At 37.9% G+C, this 13,464-nt stretch overlaps 1 protein-coding gene across 17 annotated transcripts in view; it reads right to left on the bottom strand.

Moving 5' to 3' along the window:
• The window catches only part of FUBP1 (far upstream element binding protein 1), a 40,771-nt gene that overhangs the window by 19,716 nt on the left and 7,591 nt on the right, over positions 1–13,464 (bottom strand). For 10 of the 17 annotated variants that reach the window (XR_004440633.1, XR_004440639.1, XR_004440637.1 and 7 more), the window contains exons 2-12: positions 11,865–11,955; positions 10,980–11,042; positions 10,125–10,163; positions 9,599–9,638; positions 9,018–9,070; positions 8,855–8,926; positions 8,666–8,723; positions 7,011–7,173; positions 6,812–6,910; positions 6,586–6,687; positions 6,191–6,293 (exon numbers count right to left, since the gene is read on the bottom strand). Coding sequence is in view for 11 of the 17 variants with exons in the window: in XM_033225362.1 (XP_033081253.1) it covers positions 6,191–6,293; positions 6,586–6,687; positions 6,812–6,910; positions 7,011–7,173; positions 8,666–8,723; positions 8,855–8,926; positions 9,018–9,070; positions 9,599–9,638; positions 10,125–10,163; positions 10,980–11,042; positions 11,865–11,955 (883 nt within the window). In the remaining 6 variants the exon portion in view is untranslated. The remainder of the gene's footprint in view (positions 1–6,190; positions 6,294–6,585; positions 6,688–6,811; positions 6,911–7,010; positions 7,174–8,665; positions 8,724–8,854; positions 8,927–9,017; positions 9,071–9,598; positions 9,639–10,124; positions 10,164–10,979; positions 11,043–11,864; positions 11,956–13,464) is intronic. The other 7 variants (XM_033225366.1, XM_033225367.1, XM_033225372.1 and 4 more) reach the window with 3 other exon arrangements.

Raw genomic sequence — 13,464 nt, forward strand, 5'->3', positions numbered from 1 at the left:
AAGGGTCTTAGCAAACGGTACACCAGGAGATTATATCCCACACCTGACCCAGAGGGTTGCACGCCCACGGAGCCTCCCTCATTGCTAGCACAGCAGTTGGAGATCTAACTGTAAGGCTGCAGCGAGGCTGGGGGAGGGGCGCCCGCCATTGCTGAGGCTTAAGTAGACAAACAGAGCCGCAAGGAAGCTCGAAGTGGGTGGAGCCCACCGCAGCTCAAGGAGGCCTGTCTGCCTCTGTAGACTCCACCTCTGGGGACAGGGCATAGCTAAACAAAAAGCAGCAGAAACCTCTGCACATGTAAAAGTCCCTGTCTGACAGCTTTGAAGAGAGCAGTGGTTCTTCCAGCACAGAGGTCGAGATCTGAGAACGGGCAGACTGTCTGCTCAAGTGGGTCCCTGACCCCTGAGTAGCCTAACTGGGAGACATCCCCCACTAGATGCAGACTGACACATCACACATCACACGGCTGGGTACACCCTGAGACGAAGCTTCCAGAGCAAGAATCAGACAGCAACACTTGCTGTTCAGCAATAGTCTATATTCTGCAGCTGCCGCTGCTGATACCCAGGCAAACGGTCTGGAGTGGAAATCAAGCAAACTCCAACAGACCTGCAGCTGAGCGTCCTGACTGTTAGAAAGAAAACTAACAAACAGAAACAACACCCACACCAAAACCCCATCAGTACGTCACCATCATCAAAGACCAAAGGCAGATAAAACCACAAAGATGGGGAAAAAACAGTGCAGAAAAGCTGGAGATTCAAAAGCACATCTCCACCTCCAAAGGAACGCAGTTCACCGCCAGCAACGGAACAAAGCTGGACGGAGAATGACTTTGACAAGTTGAGAGAAGAAGGCTTCAGTGGATCAAACTTCCCAGAGCTAAAGGAGGAACTACGTAACCAGCACAAAGAAACTAAAAACCTTGAAAAAAGAATGGATGAACGGATAACTAGAATAATCAATGCAGAGAAGACCTTTAAAGAACTGGTAAGAGATGAAAATCATGACACGAGAACTACATGACAAATGCATAAGCTTCAGCAACTGACTCAAATCAACTGGAAGAAAGATTATCAGGGATTGAAGATCAAATGAATGAAATGAAGTGAAAAGAGAAATGTAGAGAAAAAAGAGTAAAAAGAAATGAAGAAAGCCTCCAAGAAATATGGTATTATGTGAAAAGACCAAAACTGTGTGCCTGAAAGTGACAGGGAAAATGGAACCAACTTGGAAAACACTCAGCAGGATATCATCCAGAACTTCCCCAACCTAGTAAAGCAGGCCAACATTCAAATTCAGGAAATACAGAGAACGCCACAAAGATACTCCTCAAGAAGAGCAACTCCAAGACACATAACTGTCAGATTTATCAAAGCTGAAATGAAGGAAAAAATGTTAAGAGCAGCCAGAGGGAAAGGTCGGGTAACCCACAAAGGGAAGTCCATCAGACTAACAGTGGATCTCTCAGCAGAAACTCTCCAAGCCAGAAGAGAGTGGGGGCCAATATTCAACATGCTTAAAGAAAAGAATTTTCAACCCAGAATTTCATATCCAGACAAACTAAGTTTCATAAGTGATGGAGAAATAAAATCCTTTACAGACAAGCAAATGCTTAGAGATTTTGTCAGCACCAGATCTCCCCTACAAAAGATCCTGAAGGAAGCAGTAAACACGGAAAGGAACAACCAGTACCAGCCATTGCAAAAACATGCCAAAATGTAAAGACCATCGATGCTAGGAAGAAACTGCATCAACTAACGAGCAAAATAATCAGCTAATATCATAATGACAGGATCAAGTTGACACATAATAATATTAACCTTAAATGTAAATGGACTAAATGGTCCAATTAAAAGACACAGACTGGCAAATTGGATAAAGAGTCAAGACCCATCAGTTTGCTGTATTCAGGAGACCCATCTCACATGCAGAGATACACATAGGCTCAAAATAAAGGGATGGAGGAAGATCTACCAAGCAAATGGAAAACGAAAAAAAGCAGGGGTTGCAATCCTAGTCTCTGATAAAACAGACTTTAAACCATCAAAGATCAAAAGAGACAAAGATGGTCATTACATAATCGTAAAGGGATCAATTCATCAGGAAGAGCTAACGATCCTAAATATATACGCACCCAATACAGGAGCACTCAAATTCATAAAGCAAGTCCTTAGAGACTAACAAAGAGACTTAGACTCCCACACAACAATGGGAGACTTTAACACCCCGCTGTCAACATTAGACAGATCAACGAGACAGAAAGTTAACAAGGATATCCAGGAATTGAACTCAACTCTGCACCAAGGGGACCTAATAGACATCTACAGAACTCTCCACCCCAAATCAACAGAATATACATTCTTCTCAGCACCACATCGCACTTATTCCAAAATTGACCACGTAGTTGGAAGTAAAGCACTCCTCAGCAAATGTAAAAGAACAGAAATTATAACAAACTGTCTCTCGGACCACAGTGCAATCAAACTAGACCTCAGGACTAAGAAACTCAATCAAAACCGCTCAACTACATGGAAACTGAACAACCTGCTCCTGAATGACTACTGGGTACATAACGAAATGAAGGCAGAAATAAAGATGTTCTTTGAAACCAATGAGAACAAAGATACAACATACCAGAATCTCTGGGACACATTTAGAGGCGTGTGTAGAGGGAAATTTATAGCACTAAATGCCCACAAGAGAAAGCAGGAAAGATCTAAAATTGACACTCTAACATCACAATTAAAAGAGCTAGAGAAGCAAGAGCAAACACATGCAAAAGCTGGCAGAAGGCAACAAATAACTAGAATCAGAGCAGAACTGAAGGAGATAGAGACACAAAAAAACCCTCCAAAAAAAATCAATGAATCCAGGAACTGGTTTTTTGAAAAGATCAACGAAATTGACATACTGCGAGCAAGACTAATAAAGAATAAAAGAGAGAAGAATCAAATAGACGCAATAAAAAATGATAAAGGGGATATCATCACCGACCCCACAGAAATACAAACTACCATCAGAGAATACTATAAACACCTCTACGCAAATAAATTAGAAAACTTAGAAGAAATGGATAATTTCCTGGACACTTACACTCTCCCAAGACTAAATCAGGAAGAAGTTGAATCCCTGAATAGACCAATAACAGGCTCTGAAATTGAGGCAATATTTAATAGCCTACCAACCAAAAAAAGTCCAGGACCAGACGGATTCACAGCCGAGTTCTACCAGAGGTATAAGGAGGAGCTGGTACCATTCCTTCTGAAACTATTCCAATCAATAGAAAAAGAGGGAATTCTCCCTAACTCATTTTATGAGGCCAACATCATCCTGATACCAAAGCCTGGGAGAGACACAACAAAAAAAGAGAATTTTAGACCAATATCCCTGATGAACATCAATGCAAAAATCCTCAATAAAATACTGGCAAACCGGATCCAGCAGCACATCAAAAAGCTTATCCACCATGATCAAGTGGGCTTCATCCCTGGGATGCAAGGCTGGTTCAACATATGTAAATCAATGAACGTAATCCAGCATATAAACAGAACCAAAGACAAAAACCACATGATTATCTCAACAGATGCAGAAGAGGTGTTTGACAAAATTCAACAGCCCTTCATGCTAAAAACTCAATAAACTCGGTATTGATGGAATGTATCTCAAAATAATAAGAGCTATTTATGACAAACCCACAGCCAATATCATACTGAATGGGCAAAAACTGGAAAAATTCCCTTTGAAAACTGGCACAAGACAGGGATGCCCTCTCTCACCACTCCTATTCAACATAGTGTTGGAAGTTCTGGCTAGGGCAATCAGGCAAGAGAAAGAAATAAAGGGTATTCAGTTAAGAAAAGAAGAAGTCAAATTGTCCCTGTTTGCAGATGACATGATTGTATATTTAGAAAACCCCATCGTCTCAGCCCAAAATCTCCTTAAGCTGATAAGCAACTTCGGCAAAGTCTCAGGATACAAAATCAATGTGCAAAAATCACAAGCATTCTTATACACCAGTAACAGACAGACAGACAAATCATGAATGAACTCCCATTCACAATAGCTTCAAAGAGAATAAAATACCTAGGAATACAACTTACAAGGGATGTAAAGGACCTCTTCAAGGAGAACTACAAACTATTGCTCAGTGAAATAAAAGAGGACATAAACAAATGGAAGAACACACCGTGCTCATGGATAGGAAGAATCAATATTGTGAAAATGGCCATACTGCCCAAGGTCATTTATAGATTCAATGCCATCCCCATCAAGCTACCAATGACTTTCTTCACAGAATTGGAAAAAACTGCTTTAAAGTTCACATGGAACCAAAAAAGACCCCGCATTACCAAGACAATCCTAAGCCAAAAGAACAAAGCTGGAGGCATCACGCTACCTGACTTCAAACTATACTACAAGGCTACAGTAACCAAAACAGCATGGTACTGGTATCAAAACAGAGGTACTGACCAATGGAACAGAACAAAGCCCTCAGAAGTAATACCACACATCTACAGCCATCTGATCTTTGACAAACCTGAGAGAAACAAGAAATGGGGAAAGGATTCCCTATTTAATAAATGGTGCTGGGAAAATTGGCTAGCCATAAGTGGAAAGCTGAAACTGGATCCTTTCCTTACTCCTTATACGAAAATTAATTCAAGATTGATTAGAGACTTAAATGTTAAGACCTAAAACCATAAAAACCCCAGAAGAAAACCTAGGTAAAGGCCGGGCGCGGTGGCTCAAGCCTGTAATCCTAGCACTTTGGGAGGCCGAGACGGGCGGATCACGAGGTCAGGAGATCGAGACCATCCTGACTAACACGGTGAAACCCTGTCTCTACTAAAAACTACAAAAAACTAGCCGGGCGAGGTGGCGGCGCCTGTAGTCCCAGCTACTCGGGAGGCTGAGGCAGGAGAATGGCGTGAACCCGGGAGGCGGAGCTTGCAGTGAGCTGAGATCCGGCCACAGCACTCCAGCCTGGGTGACAGCGCGAGACTCCGTCTCAAAAAAAAAAAAAAAAGAAAACCTAGGTAATACCATTTAGGACATAGGCATGGGCAAGGACTTCATGTCTAAAACACCAAAAGCAATGGCAACAAAAGCCAGAACTGACAAATGGGATCTAATTAAACTAAAGAGTTTCTGCACAGCAAAACTACCATCATAGTGAACGAGCAACCCACAGAATGGGAGAAAATTTTTGCAATCTACTCATCTGACAAAGGGCTAATATCCGGAACCTACAAAGAACTCAAACAAATTTACAAGAAAAAAGCAAACAACCCCATCAAAAAGCGGGCAAAGGATATGAACAGACACTTCTCAAAAGACATTCATACAGCCAACAGACACACAAGAAAATGCTCATCATCACTCGCCATCAGAGAAATGCAAATCAAAACCACAATGAGATACCATCTCACACCAGTTAGAATGGTGATCATTAAAAAATCAGGAAACAACAGGTGCTGGAGAGGATGTGGAGAAATAGGAACACTTTTACACTGTTGGTGGGACTGTAAACTAGTTCAACCATTGTGGATAACAGTGTGGCAATTCCTCAAGGATCTAGAACTAGAAATACCATTTGACCCAGTCATCCCATTACTGGGTATATACCCAAAGGATTATAAATCATGCTGCTATATAGACACATGCACACGTATGTTTACTGCAGCACTATTCACAATAGCAAAGACTTGGAATCAACCCAAATATCCATCAGTGACAGACTGGATTAAGAAAATGTGACACATATACACCATGGAATACTACGCAGCCATAAAAAAGGATGAGTTCGTGTCCTTTGTAGGGACATGGATGCAGCTGGAAACCATCATTCTCAGTAAACTATCGCAAGAAAAGAAAACCAAACACCGCATGTTCTCACTCATAGGTGGACACTGAACAATGAGATCACTTGGACACAGGAAGGGGAACATCACACACTGGGGCCTACTGTGGGGAGGGGACAGTGGAGAGGAATAGCATTAGGAGATATATTCATTGTAAATGACGAGTTGATGGGTGCAGCACACCAATATGGCACATGTATACATATGTAACAAACCTGCACATTGTGCACATGAAACCTAGAACTTAAATTAAAATAATAATAATAATAAATGTATGTCAAAACTCATTGCTGCCAACACCTACAAGATTATTATATGCACTCACCTGGCTTAAACTGAATTCGAACACCAGCATCATTTTGTATTTTTTTGATCATCTCTCCATTTCTTCCTATTACAATGCCAACAGCAAATCTTGGAATGGGGACCTTATGTAAAAAAGATTAAGTATTAAGAAAACAAGCTTCTCAGGGTTTAAAGTAAAAAAAGTATTTAAAAAAAAGCACCATTTCCTGAAAATCTGCCTCAAATCATAAAAGTACATATAATTTTATATTTATAGCAAATAGGGTGACAAGATATAAAATATGTAACTCTGTATTCTAAAGTATAAAGGTGAAATAAAAGGATAACAATGTTAGAGCTATTGAACACAAAACAGAAAACACTACTATTTATGAATTAGCATACAACCCTTTCTGAATGGGTATTTTTACTTACATCTATCCCTTCATTTCCTCCTATTCTTGACCCATACTCATTCCGAACTTCTCTGAAACCACCTTGATCACGAATTAACTCTAACACCATTTCCTTGGCTTGCTAAAGTAGAAAAAGTTAGCTAATTTAGAAAGCATGTCTCAAAACATTTTAATTATTCATGCATATTTTGCCCAAACCCATTCAACCCAAACTCTGTCTTTATAAAGTATAAAGTTAAGTTTACTTGAACTTTATATGGGTCTCCTGTAATTCTAAGAGGCTTGTCAGCACCAGTGTTTTGCGGCCCGTCTTGAATCATAACCATTTTAACGCCAGCCCGTTCCTGTTATAATCATAGAAATAATACATATTAACAAAAGGCAGCGGACAAAAATGGGCATCAAAACAGACCAAAAGTAGCCATTTCACAAACACAACAATACCTGAAGCTGTTTAATAGTTTCTCCCCCCTTTCCAATGACTAATCCTGCCTTGCTAGCAGGAATCATGATTTCTTGAACTGCATTTCCTGGTCCATCGCCATGATGGAAGCCAGGAGCTGGTCTTCCTTTTTCAACAATCTGGTCCAGTAACCGTTTTGCTGACCTGTTAACAAATTAATATTTAAATAGTAAGTTGTAGCATACCCAAGCTTATTCAAATAGAGAAATATAAAACAATGTAACCAAGTACTCCTCCTACCCAATTCAAGATTAGGTGTCTTAATGCTAACTTTAACAATGTTTTTACTTTTAACTGAAAGAAAATGCCATCAAGGGTCAAAGATTGAGAGATTATGCAATAAATTTTCTAGATACACAATTTTTATTTTTAAGAATAGTCCAAAATTTCCAAGAAAGAACGCTAATGCTAAAGTTATCTCAGAATTAAACTGATTCTTCCAAGAACTAAATGATTTATTTATTTACATTTTTAAGCTACCATTTTGCTTACTCATATGCTACAATTATTCATTCAACAAATACTTAAAAATCAACCATGTGCAAGTGCTATTTTAGGCAATGGGGTAATAACACTCAAAGAGACAGGGTTCCTGCTGGAGTGGCTTCGTTTCATTAAAATAAGTAAAAATAACATGTCAAATGAGTAACGCATTATTTGGAAAGTGCTATAAAGAAAATCAGGCTGGGGGCAGTGGCTCACGCCTATAATCCCAGGACTTTGGGAGGCCGAGGTGGGTGGATCACAAAGTCAAGAGATTGAGACCATCCTGGTCAACATGGTGAAACCCTGTCTCTACTAAAAAAATACAAAAATTAGCTGGGTGTGGTGGCATGCACCTGTAGACCCAGCTACTTGGGAGGCTGAGGCAGGAGAATCCTTTGAACTCGGGAGGCGGAGGTTGCAGTGAGCCGAGACCATGCTCCGGCACTCCAGCCTGGCAACAGAGTGAGACTTCGTCTCAAAAAAAAGAAAAAATCTAGTAAAGAGAGGGAACTAGTAATACAGAAGAAAGTACAACTGCAGGTTGTTGAACCTTCAATAGGAAGAAAGGGCTGGCTTTAGGCACATGAACACAAAGAAAAGCAATTACCTGAGTACTATGTGAACAGAGAAAAAAACTGAAGGCTGGTAGGTTTAGTGGTAGGGGAAAAGAAAAGCTTCTTATCATTTGCTTCCATTTTCTCAGTAAACGTAAGTGGGAGAGAGGTGGGGTTAGATGCTGAAGATTTGGAGATGGGGAAATATAGTATTAAAGAGCCTTGGAGAGGAATGGAAAAGTGAATGGAACTAGGGAAATGCAGGCAATACAACAGTTCATTTGAGCTTAATGTCTATGAGTTTTAGGTGTCACCAGTCAACATTACTGCGTATTCTTCTCCGGGCTACACTTCGCTTTACAAGTAGAGATTGGAGTAGATATGAAGTTGTTTTAACCATTTTGTGTTTAATGATTCAGATGATGAACCCTAATTGAGAAAGGCATGAGGCATAAACTTCAAAGGAGTCAGAGGACTTGGGAGGGAAGGAGGCAACGAAACAGTAGTGTAAAATAAAGCAGTAACAAAGAGCAGAGAGAAAATTCAGAGTTCTACTGTTGTTACTTTAAGTCGATTTTTAAGATTTTCAAACTTACTGGACAGATTCAGGTGTTCCAGTTAACATACAGGACCTTTCTGGAAGGCCACCACTGTCTACAATTTAAAACAAAAATAGAACTTCAGGTCAAAAGATTAAAAGTAGCATTATTAGCACTAGAAACCTAAAAGAAAAAAAAAGCTACTTTTCTAGTCACTCTGAAAATACCAAGAGAATGTAACATTACCAGGAGCTATCTGTATTTTGCATCCAGATTCCTGTTGTATGCGTGAGATCTGTTCACCTCCTCTGCCAATTACTAGTTAGAAAAAAAAAAAGTTTTCTTGGTTGAAAGATTCTAAAGTATGTTTTGATCATGTTTTCAAAACTTTAAAAATCAAGTTACTTACTAAATCCAACCATTCCATCTGGAACTTTGTATTCTTCTGTCATTACAGATCTGCTAAAAAGTAACAAGTAAGTACCATTTTTTCCTTCAATGAAAGATACTTTGTTTACAAATAAAAGATAATCTATTAATAAAAATGGAAGTCTAATGTCTCCCAATGGCTTAAACTAAGGTTCTATGCTCAGACTCATGTCAAAAAATATGGTCTTATTACTTGAGTAGTTAAATTAAGAATTTTAAGATGATACATCAAGTGAAGAAGGGATGATCAATGGAACAGTCTGAAGGCATGAACTGTAAAGGAGTTGGAGTGGAGTTTAGAGAATGTCACCTTAACAGTTATTCTAATTCACCCCTGTTCTTCTAAACTGTGGCTAATTTCATCTATCTCCCCAAATCACAAATTTTTCTCACTCAAAAGAAAAATCATCACTTTATGGTACCTTCCCAAGGGGAGTGATATGAACTAGGTACACCAAAAAATACACAGACACATATTCAATATACACCAATGTGGTTGTGCTTTTACATGCAGCTCAACCAAAACTTGCAGAGTACTTTTTGAAAAGTTTGTGACTATACCTTTGCTGCTGATGCATCGGTGGTAACTGTGTCCCAAAAGCTATCAAAAAATTAAATAAAAATAAAACGAAAATTCAAAATTTAAAGTTACTTATGTATTTAACAACAAAATCACATCAAACATTCAAAAATCTTTCCCTACCTAATGCACAGACAACACCTTGAAGACAGTCAAATTTTATACAGAATATTTATATTGGCACTGACAGGGCAAGAGAGCCAACGAAAGGGAAGACATTGTATTAGCAATGGCACACAACAATATAATTTCCTTTTTCAAGTTGTACAAGCATAGATCAAGAATTGGAGTTGTTAAATATGTAAAATAATTTGGCAACCAATCCTTACATATACCTGGCCACAATTAATGGGACAGATTGTAAAATAGGAGAAAAAGGTACGTATTTATAAAGAAATTCAGGCTAGCTGATCCAAAATACTCATAAACCAATTAACTTCAAAGATACTCGATAATATGAACAAAATCTTAATACAGCTTTTGACCCAGTTTAAAAGGAATACTTACAATCATTTTGAGGGGCAACTTTCTTAGCATCTGGTTGATCTGCAAAATTAAGTGTCTTTTAATTTTTTGCCAATTAAGTACAAAGCTTCTCCCCTCCCAAACAAGAATAAATAACAATATAAATATTTATTGAAATATCTGAAGGTATGGTTTATCATTTGAACCAAAACTGCCAAAATTCAACCCAAACTCAGTAATCTAAAAAAGAAACTATACTTCATTCTCTTCACATTCAAAAGATGCACAGACATTAAAATAGTTATCTGATTCTTAACAAATCACTGACCTTAATGTATGTTAAGCACATTAGAATGATACAAGACAAAGTACTTTAGGTCCATTACTAGCAAAATATCACATGCTAAAGGCTAATGATGCTTCCACCTCAGGAACTGAAGACTGGGGGAAAAAAGCGTATCAAACTACAAAAATCTGACATATTAAAAGTTGAGTGTATCTGACAGTGACCACAAAGCTATGCCCCAAAAAATTAAAAAAAAAAAAACCCCGCAACATTACAAGGCAATCTCAACTTAAACTGTTCTATTATTTATAAACAAACATTTCACTGCATAAAACTTTAGCAAAAAAAAAAAAAAATCTCAAAGCAACTACATGACTACCTTCATCTAAATCCATTACACAGATGAATACAATGCATACCTTGGAACAGACAACCTATAGCTCAAAGTACTACATTCTCCTCCCCCCTTCAAACTTAAATGATTAACCATCAGAATGTTCTGCAGCAAAAATTCAGACACATAATCCAAGAAATATTTGTGTCCATTTAAGAATCCACTGGTTTATTTCACGTTTACATACTGAACACAGGTAATAAATAAAAATTCCTGCCTTTAAAAGGAGAGGGCATTCCCTCCCAGTGTGTTGTACTGCTCGGACTTGTCCAAGAGCCATCTACACATAAAATAAAAAGAATACATTACATACAACATCTGAAGCATCATTAGCTCATTTTTTTTTGTATATTAAAAACCTCACTATAAATATGAAAGACACTTAAATAAAAGGAAACCAAGTTCTCCTGGTCAAAAGCTACAAATACATTCTATAGCCTCAGTGAGAATCCCTCCTTTAAAAAAAAAGGGTAAAAAGAAAACGTATCAAAACTCATACATCAAACCTAAAACAAAAAATACATGCAGACTTCTAAGTTCAGAAGCTTCAATGATTATGATTTTTAAAACTACAAAGCACTGTGAACCCACTGTTTTAATCCATAGGTTTAATGCTAAACGTGAAACACAAAAGTACTAAAAGCAAAGAACATTAAAAAAAACAGTATAACCTGCAACACACTAGAGTAGCAAACAATACGAATTTCGACCTTTAAAGTGCAATTGCAAATAGAAAAATGACGAAAACACAGCATATTAAAATCCATTCACGTATGAGTAAAACCAGTGAAGTGTCTTCTAAGCAATTTATATATATATTTTTTAATATTATTAACAAGACGTCTGTGCAAACTTTCAATCTGGCACAATCCTAAAAGAGGGAAAACAAACTGTTTTCTAGTAAGACAAAACTTTCTAGTTGACTCAAATTTTACTTACCTTGTCTAGGTCTCTTCCCCCCTCTTTAGGCCAATATACACCTTACAATTTTAACAACCTTATAATAAAAGTAATGTCTCAATAGAATAACAAAAAAATACTGAGAACCACTTCAACTAAATACTCTGAAAAACAATTTAAAATACGTATGAGTATAACTTACCTCCATCTTCTAAAGGTCTTTTTTGTCCCCCATAACCATAGTCATTTGAATTCAGTGATGTCCCAGCATCACCTCCAATTTTTGCTGCAATCTAAAAAAAAACCAGAAAAATACCATCACAAACTATTATATACTATTCATTACTAAATTCCCATTTACTTCTAACACATGTATATATGAAATATTTAGTATCACATAAGAAATTTTACTTGAAAAATTAAAATTATAATTCAATTTTTTGCTAAAATTAATACTTCAGGCAGTTAACGTAATAATCTTGAGATTATTAAGCTTCCGATACATCCCTATAAGAAGCAACAAAGAAGTAATCAACTAGGAATCCGTAAGACAGACCAAACAGATTTAAAGAAAATCTGGATCCTATCTGGCTCTCTCTCATGACACTTCAAAAGATGTGTGTAAACAGAGAATGTGAACACTTTGTGGGACCCAAAGGCTATGCTATCTAGTAAGGTAGCCACTAGTCCATATGTGGTTACTGAGTACTCGAAATGTGACTAGTCTGAAATGACACTTGCTCTAGGTGTAAAATTACTCACTGAATATTGAAAACCTGGAATATAAATCATCTTAATTTTTTTTTTAAGCACATGCAAAAGGGGTAATATTTTGGATATGCTGGGTTAAACAAAACGTGGCTCACATTGTACTTCTACTGGACAATGTTGTTCTAAGGATATATGCAGGAGTCACGGGAGCTCAAGTCTTAAAAAAACTCAGCTGTGAAACCATAATTCTCTTAGAATATTTTTTAACTTTCAGAGTAGGGCAAATAATTTCTTGCACCTGACTGAACAAATTTAAGAAATACCCAGCTTTGCTGGCATGGTGGCTCATGCCTGTAATCTTAGTACTTTGGGAGGTGGAGGTGGGTAGACTGCTTGAGCTCAGGAGTTCGAGAGCAGCCTGGGCAACATGATGAAACCCTATCTCTACTATATACAAAAATTAGCCAGGTGTTGTGGTGCATGCCCATAGTCCCAGCTACTTGGGAGGCTGAGGCAAGAGAATCACTTGAACCCAGAAGCTGGAGGTTGCAGTGTACTGATACCATGCCAATGCACTGTAGCTTGGGTAACAGAGCAAGACTGTTTAAAAAAAAAAAAAAAAGAAAGAAAGAAAAACAACAACAACAACCTGGCTTCAAGTCACAAGTAGGGCACAATCAGTAGATATTTATTGAATTTTTCTGTAAAAAGAGAACTGAAGTAGTTCCCATTTCCATGGGGAATCACGGAGTGGTTCTGCCACATTGATGAGTGGTCAGCAATAGGCCAAGCTCCACACTGCAATGCTGTACATTCATTATTGAAGATGTGTGATGGGCTCATGAGAATTTATTACATAATTCTTTCAAATTTGAGTATATTTGAAACCTTCCATGAAAAAATATTAAAGAAAACCTAACTTTTGGTGACTGGGATTCCCCAAAGAGATCCCAATATGGATAACTGCTTCAAGTTTTGATTATCATCAGACAACTGGAGAGGGTAAAGTTATAGTTAAGTGCTTAAGTCATAAATTCAACATGGATTGCTTAAGTCTAATTATGTATCAGTTCCCATATACCAACTGTATT

The sequence above is a fragment of the Trachypithecus francoisi genome, unplaced genomic scaffold (genome assembly GCF_009764315.1).
Source record: "Trachypithecus francoisi isolate TF-2019V2 unplaced genomic scaffold, Tfra_2.0 Lachesis_group12, whole genome shotgun sequence".
NCBI classification, from domain to species: domain Eukaryota; kingdom Metazoa; phylum Chordata; class Mammalia; order Primates; family Cercopithecidae; genus Trachypithecus; species Trachypithecus francoisi.